Source organism: Aedes aegypti, chromosome 3, assembly GCF_002204515.2.
Source record: "Aedes aegypti strain LVP_AGWG chromosome 3, AaegL5.0 Primary Assembly, whole genome shotgun sequence".
Classification (NCBI taxonomy): Eukaryota; Metazoa; Arthropoda; class Insecta; order Diptera; family Culicidae; genus Aedes; species Aedes aegypti.
The window spans coordinates 1,920,568-1,942,157 of NC_035109.1; the positions used below are offsets into that span (position 1 = coordinate 1,920,568).

At 41.8% G+C, this 21,590-nt stretch overlaps 1 protein-coding gene across 1 annotated transcript in view; it reads right to left on the bottom strand.

Moving 5' to 3' along the window:
- Positions 1-15,761: 15,761 nt before the first annotated feature.
- Positions 15,762-21,590, bottom strand: part of LOC5568551 (homeobox protein OTX2-A) — a 171,565-nt gene continuing 165,736 nt past the window's right edge. The window contains exon 6 of the mRNA XM_021851257.1: positions 15,762-16,158. Coding sequence (XP_021706949.1) covers positions 16,052-16,158 — 107 coding nt within the window. The 3' untranslated portion in view covers positions 15,762-16,051. The remainder of the gene's footprint in view (positions 16,159-21,590) is intronic.

Below are 21,590 nucleotides of genomic sequence, written 5' to 3' on the forward strand. Positions count from 1 at the left end.
GCGGCAGATTATCTTCACGGATCAACACCATCGTGCCGATACGGATGTTGTCGCGTGCTCGCGTCCAACGGGTTCGTTGCTGTAGTCCCGACAGATACTCTGTTGACCAGCGCTTCCAAAGACGACGGAGATATTCTTGGATTTGCTGCCACTGTGAAAGCCGGTTACTGGGTAGCTCCTCGTAGGAGGGCTCGGGGATTGCGGTCAAAGGTCTATGCACCAAGAAATGACCTGGCGTGAGGACGTCCAAGTCCTCCGGAGAGTTACTCAGCTGCGTCAGCGGCCGAGAGTTGAGCAGTGCCTCGATTTGCGTAAGCAACGTGTGAAAATGCTCGGCGGTGACCAAGGCGTTGGCCAGTGTGCGGCGAAGGTGCGTTTTTAGCGACTTGACCGCGGCTTCCCAGATGCCACCGAAGTGTGGTGATCTGGGTGGTATAAAGGAGAATTGTATGCCCTCTTCGGAGCATTGTCGAGTGATGTCCAATCGGCTCTGTTGAGATCGGAACAGCTGCAGGAATTCATTTAGCGATCGTTGAGCACCGACAAAATTGGTGCCGTTGTCGCAATATATGGTCTTTGGAACACCTCGACGTGCAGCGAATCTCTTCAATGAAGCGATGAACGACTCGGATGATAAATTGCCTACCAATTCCAGGTGAATTGCCTTGGTTGAGAGACAAACAAAAACTGCTACGAACACCTTCAGTGGGGCAGCCTTTCTTGAATGCGGTCGGAGGTAGAAAGGACCGCAGAAATCTACTCCGGAATTCAAGAATGGTAGAGTTGGTGACACTCGAACGGGTGGGAGGTCCGCCATCAATTGCTCGCTCAAGGTTGGTCGGTTGCGGAAACAATTAATGCATTCGTGGGTGACCTTGCGCACTAGATCTCGTAGTCGGAGAGGCCAAAATTTTGACCGAATGACGGCGGTGAGAAGTATAGGGCCCGCATGCAGCCGATTCAGGTGATAGTACCGCACAACCAGAAGGGTGAATGGGTGCTTGTTATCCAGAATCATTGGCTGCTTTTGAGCAAACGATATGCCTGCGTTGTTGAGGCGACCTCTTGTACGAAGAACTCCATCGATAATCACGGGCGACAAAGCTTTCAGTTTGGACGTAGACTTCACTTGCCCGGTGGTGCGAATCGAATGCAGATCTTGCGCAAACGATTCTTGCTGAGCAAGCTTTACCAGACTCACTAAAGCTCCATCCAGTTCAACTGTCGATAGGGCTCCGCTGTTTCTAGTTTCCGGGTTGTGCTTTTTCGCATTGTTGCAGAATCTTTGCATATAGGCGACCAGACGAACCAAACTCGTTAGTGACGACTTCAAAGAAAATATGCTGCTTTGGGCAACTGTAGGAAGGGCAACAATTGGTTTCTCTTGAAGTTGCTCTCGTTCGAAGTAATCATCCGCTGTTCTAACAGGGTCGGGCCAAAATCTATTCGGCTGTTGTAGCCAAATGGGTTCCTGCCACCACAGCGAGTGTTCTACGAGCTCCTTCGCTTGCATTCCCCGCGAGATAAGGTCTGCGGGGTTCTCGATGCCCGGTACGTGTCTCCATGTACCAGTAGCTGTGATCTACTGGATTTCTGCTACTCGATTTCCAACAAATTTCTTCCAGCGGGACGGTGATGCCGCTAACCAGTGCACGACAATCGTAGAATCAGTCCAAAAGAATGGACTTGCTTGGAATTGTAGGCTGCTTTCCATCTTCTCGAATAGGTGGCTCAAGAAAAGAGCTCCACAGAGCTCGAGACGCGGCAGCCGTATGAGTTGGTCCAATTTTTCGGTTCCTTTAGGCGCCACTCTAGACTTTGCAGTAATCAAGTGCACAGAGACGCTTCCACCATTTGAAACCATGCGAAGATAAATGCATGCACCGTACGCGCTTTCGGACGCATCGCTAAAACCGTGGAGTTCAGCTTTCACGGGATCCTTGGCAGATGCCGCCCACCGTGGAACGGAGAATTCATCAAGGACATTGAGGTCGCTTCGGAAATCTATCCAAAACTGCTGTTGTGATTCACTCAATGGAAGATCCCAGGAAACTTTCGATTTCCACAGCTCCTGCATGAAGAGCTTGGAGCGAAGAACGATTGGCCCCAATAGGCCCAGTGGATCAAACAAGCGAGCCGATTCGGAAAGCACCAACCTTTTGGTGATGGGACCCTCTTGTGACCAACAAGGGATTTTGAAGCGAAAAGCGTCTTCGGTTGGTTGCCATAGCAAGCCTAAGGTTTTAACCAGGGACGACGACGAATCGAGTTCTAGAAGACTGCGATCTTCTCGAAGCTCAGCAGGAATATTTCGGAGTATGTTGGGGCTGTTTGACGCCCATTTATGCAGTTTGAATCCAGCCGACCGTAGGAGATCGATCAACTGCCTGCACAATTCAATTCCTTCTTCTTCTGACTCTACCCCAGAAAGCAGATCGTCGATGTAGAAACTTTTCGACAGCACCTTGGCGGCATTGGGATGAGTAGATTCACCGTCGGATGCCAGTTGCTGGAGGCAACGGGTCGCAAGGTACGGTGCCGACGCAGTACCATAAGTAACCGTCCGCAACTCGTAGGTTTGGATCGGTTCAACTGGTGAGGAACGAAAAACTATGCGCTGGAGTTAGCGATCGGAGGGATACACCAAAACCTGTCTGTACATTTTCTGCAGATCAGCAACAATGACGAAACGAGGGATTCTGAAGCGCAGAAGAATACTAAACAAATCGTCTTCAACGACGGGGCCCACCATTAGAGCATCGTTTAATGAGACTCCAGAATCGGTGGCGCATGATGCGTCAAATACAACGCGAAGTTTCGTCGTGGCGCTATCCGGACGAACGATACAGTGATGCGGCATGTAGTAAATTTTCTCGCTAGGCAGCAAAACTGTATTGTTAGGGTTGATCGGTGACATATGCCCTAGTTGAACATACTCTTGCACGAACGCTTCGTATTCTTCCATCAGCTGGGGATTCGAGTGAAGTCGACGTTCAAGCGAAATGAAACGACGAATGGCAATGCTTCGAGACTCTCCAAGTTTCTCGAGAACATCGAGTTTCTTTGGTAGCGAAACCATAAACCGTCCTGAAGGATCTCGAGTTGTAGTTTCGGTAAAGTGGGTTTCGCATTTCCGTTCTTCCACTGAGAGGGACTCGTCCGCGTGACAAGACTCGATCTCCCAGAAGCGAGCAAGCTGCTTTTCCAAATCTGCGTTGGAGCAGACGAGAGTGACGGCGGAACGACTTGTCTCCAACGCGTCGCATTTACCGGAAACTATCCACCCAAAAACGGTTTCTTTTAGATGGGGAAGTTCTGGTCCAAGATCAACAAATCCTTTTAGTAGTAGGCGATAGTAAACCTCAGCTCCAATGACAATGTCGATCCGATTGGGTTCAAAGAAGCGAGGATCGGCGAGTTGAACGAATGGTGGAATTTTCCAACGATCTGTGTGCAAACGGTTTGATGGCAAGACGGGTTTGAATTCCGACAGTATGTGGAATTTGAGATCGACTACGTAATCCGTACAGCGTGAACGGATGGTTGCCATCGTCGATTGCTTCGATGTTGCAGCACTAGGCCCAACGCCTTGCAGAGAAAGGGGATCGTGCTGCCGGCGAAGATCCAGTTTTTGCGCCAAGCTTTCGCTGAGTAAGTTGCGTTCGGAGCAGCAGTCTAGAAGTGCCCTCGCGAACTGAACGTTTCCTTTTTGATCTTCTATCTTGACGACAGCAGTTGAGAGGAGAACGATGCTACTATTTGACGGTGCGCTAGCAGGAAGAGCGACTGACGGATGGCTGGAGGCGGAAGACTCGAACGAGGTAGACGGGGTGGTGGCGAATGCTTTCGATTGCGAGGTAGAGGAATTGTTTGAAGCTGGTGCGATTTGGGGCTGACCTTGTGGGAGAGTGGGTTTATTGGGTTGCGGTTGCGAATACTCTTGTCCTTGGCTGGATCCATTGTTAGAAGGGCGCAGATGCAGCATCGTATGATGCCTTTGGCCGCAAACACGACAAGCTGAGCTAGGACAAGCCCGTACCAAATGAGAGGAGGAAAGACAATTTAGACACAAACCAGCTTTTTTGACCGATTCAAGCCTTTGGGAGGGATTCATGTTGATGAAGGAGTCGCATTTGAAAGGAGAATGGAAAGGTTTTTGACAGTGTGAACAAACATTCTTCGGCGCGGCCGTGGTTGTGAGTGTCGAACTAATCTTGGACTTCTGCGCCTTCTGGTCTGGACGGAACTCTGTTGAACGAGGCTTCGAGAGTGACAACGGTTGCAGTGTTGCCAAATGGTCACGAAGAAACTTCAGCAAGTCCTCGTAGGTTGGTGCTTCTCGAGAGTTGTGTGCCCGCTCCCAGTGCCGTTGTGTTTCGGCATCGAGACGTGTGTAGAGTATGTGGGCCAACAAGTGGGACGCCCCTTGTGTGGGTAATCCGATTTTCCTTAGCTGAAGCAGATTGCGCTCGTACGAATCGATGAGATTGACTAGAGCGTCGTACGATTCCCGCTTAATCGGCTCAGAGTCCAGAAAACTGTTCATTAGCGCGCGAGAGATCATTTTCTTATTCTCGAACCGTTGTTCGAGCATTTGCCACGCAACATCGAAGTTGTTGGCTGTAACTTCGATTGACTCAACCAAAGTTCTAGCTTCCTTGGTGAGCACCGAGAGAAGGTAATTCAATTTGTCGAGCGGCGACAGCGTGATGTCCTTGCCGATCGTATTCTGGAAAGCATCGCGAAAGCTTAACCAGTCTTTCACACTACCGTCAAAGGAAGGGATTTTGAAAACCGGGAGGTGAATGCGGGATGTAGGAATTTGGCCGGGCGGAGAGGAGGAGGAGGAGGACGAAGCTACAGCTGTCGTGTTGATGCGTTGCGAAACCAAAAAATCTTTCACATCGAAATAACGATTTTCAAAATCCAACCGTGTCTTCCGATTCGACGCAATGCTGCTAAATCTTGCTCCTGCCGTGCTTCCACTTTAGCCCGATTATCACGGAACTCCTTGAAAAGCGTTTCCAAATACTCCAGGCGCGAAGCGATTCTTGATTGATCGCGCTGCGGGTCGAAGTTAGCCACAAATGATTCCACATTGTGTAGGGAATCGAAGTACCCACGCTCGGCTTTGGTTAATTCGCGCAATGTCATGCTGTCGAATCTTCTCGTTATTTGTCCAAATCGCAAACCCTCTCAAATCCCAAAAACAAAGCCAGGTCAATTTGCCCAAAAAATCAATAAATCGGAAAAAATTTCCTTACGAACTAAAGTAAAACTCGCATGCACAGTGTATTTTCGTACCTCAGTCTTTTGTACTCACGCTACCAGCTATTGTTCGCCAATCCAAGCCACGCCGCTTTGCCGCAGACAGAAGGAAGGGGGAGAAGCGCGTCCCGTGACGCCGATAGTGCTTCGTGTCCGGCAAATGAACCGTGCCTTGGTTCGAAACTGGTCCGCAGAAGATGATTCGATAGCTCGATCGAATCCGCACTCGTCGCTACGCAAACGACGCCGATGGACCAAGGGAGAACAAAGCAACACGCTGGTTGCTGTATGTGCTATTATCACTGAACACAATGAACCGATGCACGAGTTCACTAATTTGACGTTTGAGCGGTGCCGAATTCACTCGTTGCCATGGTCACGTAAATAACACGGCACCGCTCAAACGTCAAATAGTGAACTTGTGCATTGGTCCATAGATCACTTTGTATGCCACGTGGTGGCTACTGAAAATTCACAAATCCGGCTCCTCGAAGGACCATTAATGTTCGGAGCTGGTTCTCCGGATTCGTGATTCACTCGCGAAGTAAAGTGGATGTGGTTTTAGCACCGAAAACGAAAACGCGACGAATTTCTAGTGGTAGGTGATTTTTACTGCACTGGGGGTACTCGGACACTTATTACGAGCGATATGGGATCAGATGTGCACTGTTCAACTGGTTTTATTCAACTGATAGGAATTCTAACTGCCGATACTGGTGATCGGTAGTGCGAGTTACATAAGCTTTTCTACTCTGCTTTGCGAAGAGTAAGGACGTATTGAGAGTGAGTGTTTGAGATACATTAATTAGGGTAATTTCAAATATAGTGGCCTGTGCCCTAACAGCCGTCATGAGTCATTTTCTTAATGATACCATATTTCATAAGGCTATTATGGATTTCATATTAATTCGATGAAAACCATAAGTGCGAAGTATGTTTCACATCATTACCATATATCAATTCCATTAGGCTGCCTTACGATTCACATAGCTGTCACTAATGTGAAAAACTTATATGGTTGTGATTATGAAAATTTGTAGCACGAAATCACCGCCATCGTTGAGATCCAACATATTGCGTCAAATTTTTCAGAAGTCCAGAAAGGAAGTTCGGCAATGTACAATCGCGTGGATCCAAATAACTGGAAAAAGAAAATGGAAATGTAGCTTTTAATAAACGGAGAGTAATGGTCGAGTTGACGTCATCAAAATATTGTAGTACGAGTAATGCCATTGCCAATTTGTTCAATATATTGTTGGCATTAGGCTTGACCAACGTAAAATAGGAGCATGTGCAATACTACTTTGCTGCGTTTTATTGAGCATCACAACACGGCAAAATAGTTGGAAATTTGATTTCCACGCGTTTGCTCAACATGAAAATAAATTTCACCTAATAATGAGTAGGTGAAAGCATTGACATTTCTGTAAATACTCTGTATGATATGTATTGTCAACTGAATATAAAAACTAATAATGAAATAATAATTTGTGTCATAAAAAGCAATGTAGTTTATATTGCTGATATAAGAAATTCATAATTTTTATTTCAATGTTCATAATGCTGTTTTATGAAATCAGTAAGACACCACACTGGCGTGATTCAGATCATTTCATAAGGTGAATCAATGAAATACTTACCGATTTCTTGTGGCAAATAAACATAAGGGAAAACAATGGATATTCATAATATTTTTGCCTGAGTGTAGTGATCCTTTATCCTAGATCCTTTATCTTATAAAGGATTACTAGTTATACCTGTGTGGTAGTAATACACCTCGAATCGGGATGTTAGCCGTGCAGCATTAAGCCGAACACTAATCGGCCTCTGAGCACGATCATAGCCGATGGGTCGCCCGCACACTCGGCAAGCAACAACGAGGCTCGATCGCTAGCAACGGTCGTCCTCTTTCTCATCGGACCATCAACGAGTGTAGACGCTTTTGGTAAGCAGCAAATCCATCCCCGAAGCTGGCAGCCCAAATCCGCACATTGGCGATCCTGTCAGGAGCCTTCATTAGCCGAATGGTTAGAGTACACGGCTACAAAGTAAAGCCATGCTGAAGGTGTCTGGGTTCGATTTCCGGTCGGTCCAGGATCTTTTCGTAGTGTTTGATCAGTTGAATCTGTTGTACAGGGGAAGGAGTGGTAAAATGAACACCTTAAGGAAATCATCTTGTTTCTGATAGAAAAACGAGGAATTTGTATACATAGTTCAAACATCAAAAATAGGGATGTAATCTATAGCAGCGACATGGATTCAGACTAAAATAGCTAAATTTCCACATATTTTCATCGCTATCAAAAAGCAATGCAAATGTTCATTTTACCTGCACTATGTGGGTAAAATGAACAGCGGTTGGTGGTAAAATGAACACCACGCAAAAAAACGTGAGCAAAACAAATATTTCTGAAATTTTTCATTGCCCCACCGAAAATACATCCATTAATGATTGTAACCCATTCAAAAAGAATTCTAAAGGTATCAGATTTGACATCATATCATAACGATATTCACCTCACTGAAACAGAGTTGCTTAATATCACTCATATCAGCTGATGGCTGATGGTCTAAAACTATCACTATCACTTGCGAGCTATCAATATCACTTTGATTTGACAACCAACAGCAGTGATGCGACATCGCACTCTAGATCATAATCACTGCGGAATGAGTGATCACGTGGTAATTATCCATGCAATTACTGTTTTTCAGTGACCAACAAATAGTTTCATTCTATCTGCAACACTGTCAAAAAAATCGTACTGATAAATTGCCATTTTAACTGCTTAATTTAAGGCTAAACTTAACCCATCAGTGATATCCATAGTCTATCGCCATCAATGCACTTGTGATGGAGTAGACAGCATGATGTTGATGTGATATAAATTGATCCGAATTATATCGCAGTCGGCCTGTACAAATCAGCAAATTTGAAGCGTTGATAGTGACAGCGAGCAACTCTGCACTGAAAAACCTCAAGTCTTCCGAGCTAAAAGCTACGTCAATTCTAATTTTCAAACGTGGTTTTCTAAAATCTTAGTTTTCGTTGATATTTTCACTTCAATTGAATCGTCCGTGCGTGACAAAAAATCATCGAAATTTGTTTTTTCTCGGTAAAGGGCACGGTGTTCATTTTACCACCACTTCCCCTACGCTTGATATGTTTATAGACAGCAAGTTTGTTCTTCAGTGATAGAGTTGACTTGCGGTTGATCAGTGGGTAAACCAGTTTTAAGTTGCATTTTGTGACCGTCTTGTCAACCTGCTGTCTGAAGATAAACTTGCTGTCTAGTGTTAATCCCAGATAATCAGCCACATTGGACCAATCCACTGTTGACCTATTGAAGGTGATTTTACAATCCTCAGCCGGAACAAGTCTGGGTGATTGGGAATGGGGAAGATGACCTGGGTCTTCCCTGCATTGATGCAAATCTTCCAGCTGATGAAGTAGTCAGTCAGGACATTCTGGCTCCGTTGCAGTACATCTAGACTGTTAATCATAATGTTGCTGAATCTACAGCGTTACCGATTGACGATAGAGTTCGTGACCGGAAAAGAGAACGTAGTGGCTGACGCAATATCCAGAGCTCCGTTCGATGAAAATCTTGCCGACGACAAGTTCAACAAACGGGATATTTTCCGAGTCTTTCGGGAAATCGAAGAAGTTAACATCTCCAGTTTCCTGAAAGTGAAGAACGCGCAACTAAACGAGATCATCGTAGAGACAGAGTCGGACCCTTCGTTGAAGCATATCATGCAATTTATTCAGGATGGCTGGCCGTCATCGGTGAACCAAGTTCCAGACTGCGCCAAAATGTTTTTCAAATACAGGCACGAGCTCAGCACGCAAGAAGGAATCATCTATCGTAATGACAGAATTGTGGTGCCTTATTCGCTACGTCGGAAATTAACAGAAAAAGTTCATGTAAGCCACAATGGAATAGAGGCGACCTTAAAGTTGGCACGTGCCTATTTTTTCTGGCCTGACATGAGTGCCCAGATTAAGGAAGTCGTCACAAAATGCAGCATCTGTGCTAAATTTCAGCCGTCTCAAGCTCCAGCCCCGATGCAAAGCCACCCTATTCCGGTGTATCTATTTCAGTTGGTGTCAATGGACGTGTTCTTCGCAGACTACCAAGGAAAGAGCTGCAAATTTCTTGTTACTGTTGATCAGTATTCGGATTTTTTCGAAGTTGACCTGCTGAAAGATTTAACACCGAAGTCGACGATTGCTGCATGCAAATCCAACTTTTCGCGATACGAAAAACCTCAACAGGTTATTTCAGACAACGGAACAAATTTTATCAACAGAGAATGGAGACAATTTGCAAGAGACTGGGATTTCTGCCATTCAACATTGGCTCCCCATCATCAGCAAGCTAACGGAAAAGCTGAAGCAGCCGTGAAAATAGCGAAAAGATTACTGAAGAAGGCAGAGGAAGCTGAAAGCGATTTTTGGTACGCATTATTGCATTGGACAAACCTGCTGTTTTCAAGAAGCACTCGCTGTGGCATACCGATGTCTACAGATGGTCTAAAGCGAAAACAAGTAACAGGAGTACCAGAAGCCATTGAAGAAAGAAGATGGAAAGCAAAGTTCCAGTACGATCGAAAAACCAGAAATCCTTCGCAGTTGGAAACAGGATCCGCGGTCTATGTACAACTAAACCCAGAAGTCACCAAGAAGTGGACACCTGCGAGTGTCAGTAACAAATTGAATGAGCGATCGTATGTTGTAGACGTAAATGGTGCACAATATCGACGTGATCTAGTGCACTTGAAACCCCGTAATGAACCTGAAACGCCTGAAGTGAGTACCAATCCAGCTATTGCTTCAAACGTCGAAGCAACTGTTCCAGAAAGGTCGAATAGTGATTTGCAGTTGCCGATACCTAATGACGAGGGGGATACGAGCGTACCTACTACCATTACTTCAGAACTGATCTCAACACCGAAGCCGTCGAAGACTACGAGAATTTGTAGATCATCTTGTGATCTTGTGTCAAATTGCCAGTTCGTTTCAAAGATTACTGTCTTGAATAATTTCTTTTTTTTTTATAAAACAGGGAGGATGTTGCATTATGTAGTTATTGAACGCCACAAGAGAATGTAATTTGTCAACGACCCTTTTGTACGTTATTCATTACGCGCGCATTCCTCTCCATGGACCTGTTGCATCCTGGCAAAACGCTTTTACGTACGGCTTACAACGAACAAGTTAAAATTATTTATTTACAGTTAATTGTATTTACATAGTGAATTTAAAGGTAAATTGTAATATTGACATTCACTGCGCGAATTGGACGAACTGTGCAAGTGGCCATCTTGCGTGTTGACAACTAATGTTGGCTGTTGTTGCGTGTGCGGCATCACTACAGTGACAACTACAATTGTCACTGATGAGCCCACAGTTGACTTGAGAACTGTGATGTTGAACCGGGTTGCCAGGACTTTTTCCATTGATCCCAACATCTCCGCCTTTGATTGACGATGACTGGCTGTGATAAACAATCTTCGAATCGGTCTTCACAAGAGCGTCGTGATTGTTGGACCAACGTACTGATTGTGATAATGTTGGTCCGAAAAGTTGTGATTGACGATGGCATTGTCACGTTGGTCCGGAACATGTATGGAAGCTGCTTGCATGCCGCATTGATGACTGATGATGCTTGATGATGATGCATACATTACGGATGCTGAGTGCTTCTCATAGTGTGAAGTTCCGGATGATGTTGTGATGAAACCTTTACGCGGTTCCAGAGAACATGACTTGATTTGTCCTCACATGCATGCATTGAACTTTGATGGCCAGGGATGGAATTTGAAGGTGATTTTTGCTGAGATACTCTACCTATCTCAACTGCTTGTATTCCTCTGGTAACTGCAGAATTTGTAGAAAATCTACATCTTGTTACCTTTCCCCTCGCGTGGATTTGTTTCCGGAGTCTTTAAGGCCCACTTTCTCGTCGCCACTGTTGCATCCTGGCAAAACTCTTTTACGTACGGCTTACAACGAACAAGTTAAAATTATTTATTTACAGTTAATTGTATTTACATAGTGAATTTAAAGGTAAATTGTAATATTGACATTCACTGCGCGAATTGGACGAACTGTGCAAGTGACCATCTTGCGTGTTGACAACTAATGTTGGCTGTTGTTGTGTGTGTGGCATCACTACAGTGACAACTACAATTGTCACTGATGAGCCCACAGTTGACTTGAGAACTGTGATGTTGAACCGGGTTGCCAGGACTTTTTCCATTGGTCCCAACAGGACCAATGCACGTGTTCATTCTTTGACGTTTTAGCGGTGCCGTGTTATTTATGTTACCATGGCAACGAATGAATTCGGCACCGCTCAAACGTCAAAATAGTGAACTCGTGCATCGGTCCATTGACTACATTTTTCCATTCATTCTGTATACGAGTGCGCTAGTTTGTAAACCGTTTCCCGAAATATTTTATTTGATGACCAAATAAAACAGATGATTCTGTCGTTATGGACGACTGCAGTATAAACAATGCAGAGGTAAACAAATTGTATAGAAGCGGGCCTAATGGACCAGTGCACGAGTTCACTATTTGACGTTTGAGCGGTGCCGTGTTATTTACGTGACCATGGCAACGGGTGAATTCGGCATTGCTCAAATGTCAAATTAGTGAACTCGTGCATTGGTCTATTCACAAGACGTTTCAAAATAGCTGATCGGTAACTCTTTGACAGTTCTTCTATGGAGATGACAGTCCAGTGTTAGCACCGGTCCTCCACCGATGTAAACAAATGCGTAGACGGACCTGTCACATGAAAAGATCCGTCTATGCATTTGTTTACATCGGTGGAGGACCGGTGCTAACACGGGCCTGTCATTTTCATAGAAGAACTGTCAAAGTGCTTCCCGATCAGCTGATTTGAGACGTCATGTGAATAGGCCTATATGCTACCTCGTGGGAAACCTGTCGGTAAAATACGGAGTTTTTTCCGCTCAGAGAGACTCTGAATGTCTTGTCTGATAGGTACCTAGTTCTTGATAATATTGATGAGATAGCTGGGAAGATTGAACCGTTGAAGTTTGAAGATCAGGCCATCGTGCCAGACGTTGTGGAATGCCTTTTCGACATCGAGCAACGCCATGGAAGAGGATCTAGAGACAGACTTGTTCCGCCTGAGGATGTTGTTAACTCGGGACAGCTGGTGTTTCGTGGATCGACCACCTCGAAAGCCAAACTGTTCCTCGAGTAAGATGTTATTTTGGTCTGTGGCTGATTTGGTCATGCGATTGCATTCCCTTTTTTGCGAAGGCAGACCAGTACGTTGGTACTGCCTTCGGATGTTATTTTGTAAACGAATCAAATCTTTGGTGATTCTATCTATCGTTAGGGCGTTGCTCACCTGTTGGACTGCAGGCACATGTTGCTCCCTGGTTATAGAGAGACCGCTTCCTCGATCGTTTGCAGCTGCCGGTAGTCGTCTTCAGTGGTCTCAGGGAACGCCCTGTAATCGACGCTGGTGTCGACTGTCTGCTGGAATTGAGCCCAGTCCACTTGGTGGTACTTGCGCCTGGAGATGATGTGCCGATTCACCGATAGTTGATGTTTCGCTTGAGTGCAATGGCCACACCTCCCCCCTGGAGTTCGGCCAATCGAGTCTCACTAAGCGGTAGTTCGTAATATGGGCGCTCACTTCAGGTTTGAAGTGAGTTTCCGTTATAACGCCACGTCAGCCTCCTTTTCCTCATGGAAGCTGCACAGCTCGATTATTTTGCTCTTGAGAGAGCAAGCGCTCCTGTTAACCAGAACCATTCTAGCCATACTGAATGACCAGCATGCCCAGAGTGTAAATCTGGTCGTATCTTGATTTTCAGCTACGCAGTCGAACCGCCATGTCTTGGAAGATTGGGAGCAGCTGTTCCGGCTGGTAGATTGGAGAGCCATCCTGGGGCGATGGTGTCACTGCTGTTGGAGCTGGCTTGATCCCATCGCAATCCGGGAGGGGAAACCCACGGGATTGTTGGGGGAGCTGATGGTGTGTTCGAAACAACACTTCAATGAAAGTCTGTTGTGAAAAATTGAAGCAAATTGGTGCAACCGTTTTTGAGTAATGAACAGTTTTGTTTCTGATACCAATCTGGGCCTATAAAGATTTTGAAAACTTCAAAAAACATCATTTTGTAATTTTCAGATTTCTTGGAAACAACTCAATCGATTTGTATGATTTTTTCAGAGGAGCTTCTTATAGCCTCACATTATATAGCCCACATTTTATTTTTTTGATAAATTTACTAAAAACAAAATGGCTGTCAAAGAAATTTTATATGGGGAATGTTGGTCCCCCAAGGAACATCTAAATATCTTCAAAACCATATGACCAATGATTAATACTGATACAGATTCTAAAAATAGAAGAGTGAGGCTTGTGAAAAAATTGTGCAAAAATATCGAAAATCAAAAAAGTTGTCGTTGTTTGAATATTTTTGTGGTAAAAAAAATGGAGTTGCCGGTAGAGGGGTTAATAAAGCTAATAATAATACTCTAAAAATGCTTCATTTTAAGATACATCATTCATTTGTTAAATAATTTGTAATAAATATATACTAAAGAAATTCATGAAGTACTATTTAAAATTATATCAGCAATTCTCCCAAATGTTGAGTAGTTTTACAGAAAGTTTTGAAAAATTTCTCCGAGGATATTATTAGTTATCTTCATTTAAGTGTATTTGTTGCCCATGGCGAGTCTCGCCTCTAAAAGGTTCACCTTGAATACCTTCAAGCATGTTTATAAGTAAACATTACTTCTTAAGCTGTTAATGCAGGAACTTATCTAAGGGTTTCTCAACGATCACACCAACAGTTTTCCAAAAGTCTCATCTAACAATTTTTCCTGAAGTTCTACATCAAGAAATTATTAAACGGATTTTAGGAATTTATTTTGTTCTACTTTATTCGAGTTGGTTGAATTTTGGAAAATGATCCAGTAATTTGTCCAGTGTAAATTGAAGATATTTTTTAATTTTAAGATTTGAGACAAGTCGAGTCTAGCACACGACACTGAAGACGGCCTTACAGTTAAGGCAGAAAAACGCGTATCGGTCAAAGGAGAAAAACTCAAGTAGAATTGAATGGTATACAGTGAAATCTTCATAATTCGACATTGAAGGGACCATCGAGTCAGAGAGGTAACGAGTCACAAAACCAGCGCAATTGCGATGCAAGAGATTGTCGAGGTAGCCGTGAAAATCAACTTTCACTATGGTTCTCTAACTCGTTCACGATATCGAGATACCGAACATTTAGTAAGAAAGAGTTGAGTGTGGCACTCAATTTGGTAATGTTAGCTTATAGGTATCCCGTTAAACACCTCGAAGATTTATTATTATAATCTGATAAGTTATTTTTTCTAAGGTGATGAGTTCGGATATTTACTTCAGACAAAAACAAAAACCCCATGTTACATCTCAAATAGTACTGAATGCATTGTATTTTTGGTCTATATTTACACGTACAATCAATGCTCTGGTTTGGCTTTCTTTCCTGTATTTTGTTATTTTTTTGGTTTCGCGACTAGAACTGTTACTTGCATCATAATATAGATCAACTAGTAACTCTCACCAAGATTCGGCAATTTAGGTTTTTGTGTTTCTCTCTTCCATTCAGGTGAAAGTTTTTTTTTGTATCCAACGCAACGGTTGTGTAATTTAAATTAAAAATTTAGCTACGTTTATGCTCATATGTACCTCTGTCTGTCAGTGTTTTCATAATTCCCACCAGTGTTTTTTTTTCGTGTTCTTACTTTTAATTTAGTATATTCTTTGTTATTTTTTTTAGTAATTTTCTTACACGACTAGCATTGTGTTTTATTTATATCTTATTTTCAGCTCCGACCAAGCGGATAGTTGTGCAGTTTTTTTTCCTTCTGCCAATATTATTTTCTGAGTGCATTCGCATTATAACGCCTATCAATTTATGGTTGCTTAGATATTTGATTTCTTGCCAGTTTGGTTGCTTTCGAGCGAAGCAGAAAAACACGCAGTTCATTTCGCCCAATTCTGAGTTTGTATGTACAGGTTGACGTATTTGGCTAAAATTACTAAGGGCTATTTATCTCACGAAATACTTTCCATTTTCCAATAGAGGTGGAGTGCAGACTCGACGGAGGGGATATTTAAATTTTCATTAGCGTCAACATTGTTCGGTTGAATAAATTATCCTGTTGTTAATGCTTAATCGAACTATTAAAAAAATAAAAGTTTGACTGTTTAATTTATTCACACTGCATTTTTTATTAACAAAAAAAAACTTCTGTGACGCACAAGGAACGGAAGTCAGCGTGGCAGCGTGCGAAGAGAGGCGACAACGCCGCGTCATACCGACTAACAGCAGCGCACATGGCCAGAGCAAACGTTTTCGTTAAAGATCGCATTCGAAGCGAATAAATGGCTGCCGAGCGAATGGATTCAATTAAACTTTTGCGACTGAGTAGGCTAATGAAATTTCAACGATTTATTGTGTGCTGTTGCGTTGCCCATCGATACGCGTCGATTTGCATTTAATCCCGAATTCCACCAATGCTTGCTTCGATCGCAGACGGCGATGAGTTATTTTGTCTTCGGAAAGTTGTTATTTTGCGTGCTGACTAGATTTGATTCTGACTCTTATCTTCTACATCTGCTAAGCTAAACTGTTTGAACAGCAATCGTCCTCCTCCAACTGGATTTCAAGCTTGTCGGAGATTTGATGTTCCAACAGTTTATGGGAAAGGTTATGCTTGATCCTACATTAATTATGTCTGGTATTGCAGCATCGGGGCCGACAGGTTCGGGTGGTGAGAGCTGTTCATCCGGAGGGCCGACAGACTCTTGTTGTACCATTCGTCTTCCGCGGACATTCCTGAAAAGGAATAAAAGTGGTCAAATTTTGGCTATCAAGTAGGTACCGTAATCCGGGGGCAAATTGATCACTGGGGTGAATTTGATAAGGTCGGTACTATAAAACATTTTCTCTCAAGGATGCTGATAGTTTCGTTGGCACCACGGACATTCCATGTTTTCTAGTTTATAGATGTCTAATGATGATTTTGAACTATTTTATTTTTATTAGGATCATTTTTGCATAGACATATTCACACTTTTTGAAGGTGTAAGCAATATAGTTGGAAATGTCGGTGCTAAACAATTCATTTGATATTATTTAAATTCCTAAGGATAACACAACAAAAAAAAAATACAATAGTGATTAATTTGCTTCCGTTATTGTCAAATTGATGTCGTTTTAGATACGTGCTAAATCTTAAAAATGTAAAGTTTGAGGCACACAAACAAAAATCTAGTTTAGTGTCCGAATTATTGCTATTTGCGCCAACCTAGCAAAGAACACCAATGGTTGACTTCACCTTACTTATTGAAAAATCTTACGGCGTTTGGTGTTCCAGCATTTGGTATTTGCATTTCAAATGCACACAGCAATACTATGCAATCAAGGATACCGATCAGATAGTCATTTAAGAAACTGTCAAATTGTCATCATTTTGTGTTTCGACAGGAAGAGTTGAATACATGGATGGGTATTTGCACGTGTAATATTAGGACGGTTCAAAATTTTATCTTCCATTTCTTGCTTATCATCCTTACGTTAAAAATAGTCCTCTGTAAAATTTTCAGCTTTTTCGGTTGATTTAAAGGTTGCTCAAAGACAATGTAGGTTCATATGGAAATTACCATGGAGAAATATTGAAAAATGTTCCAAACACGTTAGTACTGTAATTCAGGTACAGACAACAGTTGGAGTTGGAGAATCAACTCGATATTAAAGGGATCATCGAGTAAAGGATGTATCGAGTTATACAACACCAAACCAGTGCAAATGCTATCCAATGAACCATCGAATTAGCTATGAGTACTTCACAGAGCACTATTTTTAAGGTAACAATGGTTAGAAAGGCATGGGCGATTGGATTTTTGTACTTGTTTGAATTTGAACCGCCCTTTTTCTTCTTTGTAGCAAAAGTTACTTTGCCAATTTGACCACACCACGATAAAGTATCATGCTTGGAAAGTATAGCAATTTTTAATCGATTGGTGGGATTCGAATCCACGATGCTAAGCCACCTCAGCATGGTCTTGCTTAATGGCTGCGCGTTTACCGCTACAATTGGAACATGTTCAAATCTTAATGAAACTTTTACAATTTGCTTTTCATGACGATATCTACGAGAAGAAGATAATGATGGCCAAAATAGGTTCATTTTTGTGTGACACGGTGCGGCAATCCGTAGTGGAATTGATATGCGGTTACTTTTAAGTATGGGACAATTAGACTTGCTGTTTTTTCCTATTTTCCGCACAAATCATATTATCTTATTAGTGCAACTGAAAGAGGTTTGAAAGATATGTTGAAAACTGAACTCAACTCAATTTTGACGAAAATGCAGATGGGACTGACTTGCGATTCACGGCAATAAACTATTTTAAATTGAGAGCTTTCTTCATTATTCTTGCATAAAGGTGTCGTGGGATAACAAAAATTGCTATGTTCAGGAAATTCCAAAAAAGTCCACCCGAAACTATTCTCAACCTGATTCTTTCAACAAGATCTTGTTGGGGGTCGAAGTGGCGTAGTTGGCTGCACGTTCGCTTCATATGTGGATGGTCATGGGTTTGATTCCCAGTCCCCCCAACACAACTTTTCGTCAAGCTGCATGATAGCGGCTTGGCACCTTGCCCCTCTTCTAGAGCATCTGCTCTTAATGATCCTGATAACCGGCAACCAGACCAATGGCAATGAAAATGGACAACTTCTCATCGTTCCCTCCTGATGGACTGACAGGCAACAATCGCAAACAACATCTACGTGATCTTCACTCTACCTGCGTGCAGAGGTAAAGAAGCATCATCGTCGCGGTCAGATCCAAAAATAGACCATCACTAAGTAGTGTGTATTCAGATACTGTTCAAGTGTTCAGATATCAAACTGTACTCAGCTGGCGTAATGCCTAATGGCGAATTCAGCTTGATAAAAAAAAACCAAGATCTTGTTTTAAAGCTGCACATTTGCAAACCAGATCATTCGCAAACCAGATCACCATCATCACATTTGCAAACCAGATCACGCGAAGTAATTACGACGCATTTTCGGAAACTTTTAGAGACGACAATGAGCCTCTGTTAGGGTTGTCGCAAATTAATCGATTATTTCGATTAATCGATTAATCGTTGCACTAATCGATTAATTTTTCATCGATAACTGGTTCACTTAATAATCGAGATAATCGATTAATTGACTTCGATTATTCGACGATTTTTCCAAAATAAAATGTCCATTTCAAACTACGGATATGTTTTCCTGTAAAACACTGTGTTGTGTAAAGCTAAGTATGCTGTTTAACTCAAGAAAAGTAAAGAAATTTCTTTACTGAATGGGTCAAGAAATTTCCTACAGAGAGTCCCATTTGGAATGACATTTCTTCTCAACTGCGTACTGCGATCAGAGAAATGTAATTTTCTGATCATTTCTGGGAAGGAATTCTTCTCGCATCTTCAGGCGATTCCTTTTCTTGTCAGTAGCAAACCAGCAAACCAGTTTTTCAAGATCATCGGTGCGAAATCGATAAACACAGTCCTATAGTCCTATACTGCCATGAATCGCAAGGCAGTCCCATCTGCTTTTTTGTCCAATTTTAGTTTATACATGTTTTGAGCATATATTCCTATGACCTTTCAGCTACACTAACGAGACTGCATAATTTTTTCGGTAAAATTTGTAAAAAAAAATACAAGTCGAATTGTCCTATAATGAAATGTGACCTCATTACAGTCCCACTGCATAGTTTTGTACGGTATTATACAAAAATTATCGGTGTTTTGATTATCCTAATATTTCTCTCAAAAAGTATCAAAATGATAAGCAAAATTTAAAAGCGTCATTGATATCCAAACATGTGTCAATCTCCTGAACTATTTTTAGTATTCGTTTGAATGGGACTCACTTGCGATTCACAGCAGTATATTGTCTATCAATTAAGGTGAAACATCTCGGAATCCAAAGATGGCCGGCACAATGGCCGACTTCTCCCCCTACTCACGTTTTCGAAGGCACAAAACTGGAGAAATAGTTGGCAAACGATCCTGATCTTCTTATTTTAAGCTTTCTGCTAGTGCACAAAGCCAAAATAAAAAGTGCACTGTTGTGGGATGCTTTCTTCGCGAGATTTGGGCCTTTGAAGTTTTAGTGCAATCTTAGAAGTTGATTCCAAACTGTTTCACCTTAAATGGCCATGGGTCATTATGTCATTGCATACGCTACAAATTTTTACTACCGTTTCCATTTTTTTTACACTTTACAGGAAGAAGAGTAAAATATTCTGCTCAATTTCCTTTATTCACTTTTGGAAAGATTCCTACCTCCACATTCAGCATTTTCTTGATCTTCCTATAATATCTCTTGAGATTTTCCCACATTTTCAAACAAATGTTTACAATGAATTTATCAAAAAATCTATTTGTTTTTACTTTCACTGTACATCGGGATAATTTTTAGACATTGGCACTAAAAAAAGAGATAGTTCTGATATTTCCTTACTTAAGAAAACTAACTTTGAAAAGCGATCATATCCATGCTGCAAAAATCTTTCAGTGAGCGGCGCTACAATGCTTTTAAACGCTCTCAAAGTTACCTTTTGAACCAAATTTAATTTTCTTTTACACTCTAATGAAAAGGTATGAGACCCTAGAATAGAGTTCTGAACAGTTTTTGTAAATTTGATCATGCTGTACACAAGGAAGTGGTATACACCTAAGGTCAGAATTTCATAAGCGTGTATGGCTCACTTATTCTGATTCACGAGAGCATCAAGTCATGGACGATTGATTTTGGCCATGTGATATCGGTTCTGGTAGGTCTTTGTGTGGATATTTTCTGAACATCATGTTGTACCATCATTCGTCAGCTCAAAATCTATGATTTTTATCCACATTCAGAAAGACGTCATACCATAGCAAATAATAAATAGGTTATATCCGAATTCTTAATTTTATGACAAAATACGAAGATAGAACGAAATTTATATTATCTTTGTGTGATTCTCCCGTTTATTTATTCAGGAATTCATAGATTAATAAACTTGTACAGATTTTTCCACAGATATATCCAAAAATTGCTCCAGGAATCACATTGCGAAGTTTTTTTCAAAGAGATCTCTAGAAATATTTATAGCTGTGTAATCCATGTAGATGTCTCTAGGAATTCAACATGAAGCTCAAATATGAGATTCCTTCATTTTTTTCTGGAATTGCTTCAGAAATTACATCATGGATTCCTTCCCATATTATTTCGTGATTCGTCCAGGCATTTCTTCAAAGGATTCTTGGAATTTATTCAGGAAGTTGGTAGAGATTGTCTCGAAATTCATTTCAAGACTCCTTCAGGCACTATTTTCAAGGCTATTCCTCCAGGGATTTAAAAAAAAATAATAAAAAAAAAACTGTCGAAATAATCTCTAGCGTTTCCCAAAAACATTCCAAAATATTTCTCTATCACTTCCATCTAGGATTCCTATGCAAGACACTATAAGAAAACCCTCATGAAACGGTACACAACGTCCTCTATGTGCACCTGCAGTATTTGCCCTAAGAATCCTTACAGAAAATCATCCAAGAATTTCACCAGGAGTCGTCCACAGATTCCTCCTGATTTTTCTAGGAATTGTTCAAGGGATTCCCCCAAAAAATCCTATAAGGATTCCAGCAAGAATTCGAAATTCAGAATTCCCTCCAGACGTTACTAAGAGGTTTCTTCAGCGATTTTAACCAGGGTATTTAATAAAAACCCAGGAGATATAACTAGAGATAATCCGAAAGAAAAAAAAAATGTCAATTCCAGGAGGTGTTTTCAGGCGTATCAATAATAGATGAGTTTTTATACCTGTTATGAATTTCGGGAATAATACTTGTTGTTTTTTACTAAAGAAACCCTGGAAGGAATTTCAAGATAAATTTGTTGAGAGATTATCGGTAGACTTCATGGATATCTTGTAAGAACAAATAAGGGATTTCTGAAATACAAAACATGAGGAAATTCTAGCCAATTTTGGGAGAAATGACTGTTAAAAACAGGTAAAATCCCTTGAAAAAAAATCTGGAACAATTCCTAGAATAAGTCGTAGAGGAATCACTGGATAATTTTATAAAGGAAAATCCTAGGATTTTTTTTGGAGGAATTCTTCAAGAGCCTCAAAAAGATTTTTTTTGAAACTCAGAAGAAATTCCTGGAGGAACTCTTGATAGAACCACAGGAAAATGGTTCGGAGGAGCCAAGTGATGTTTTTG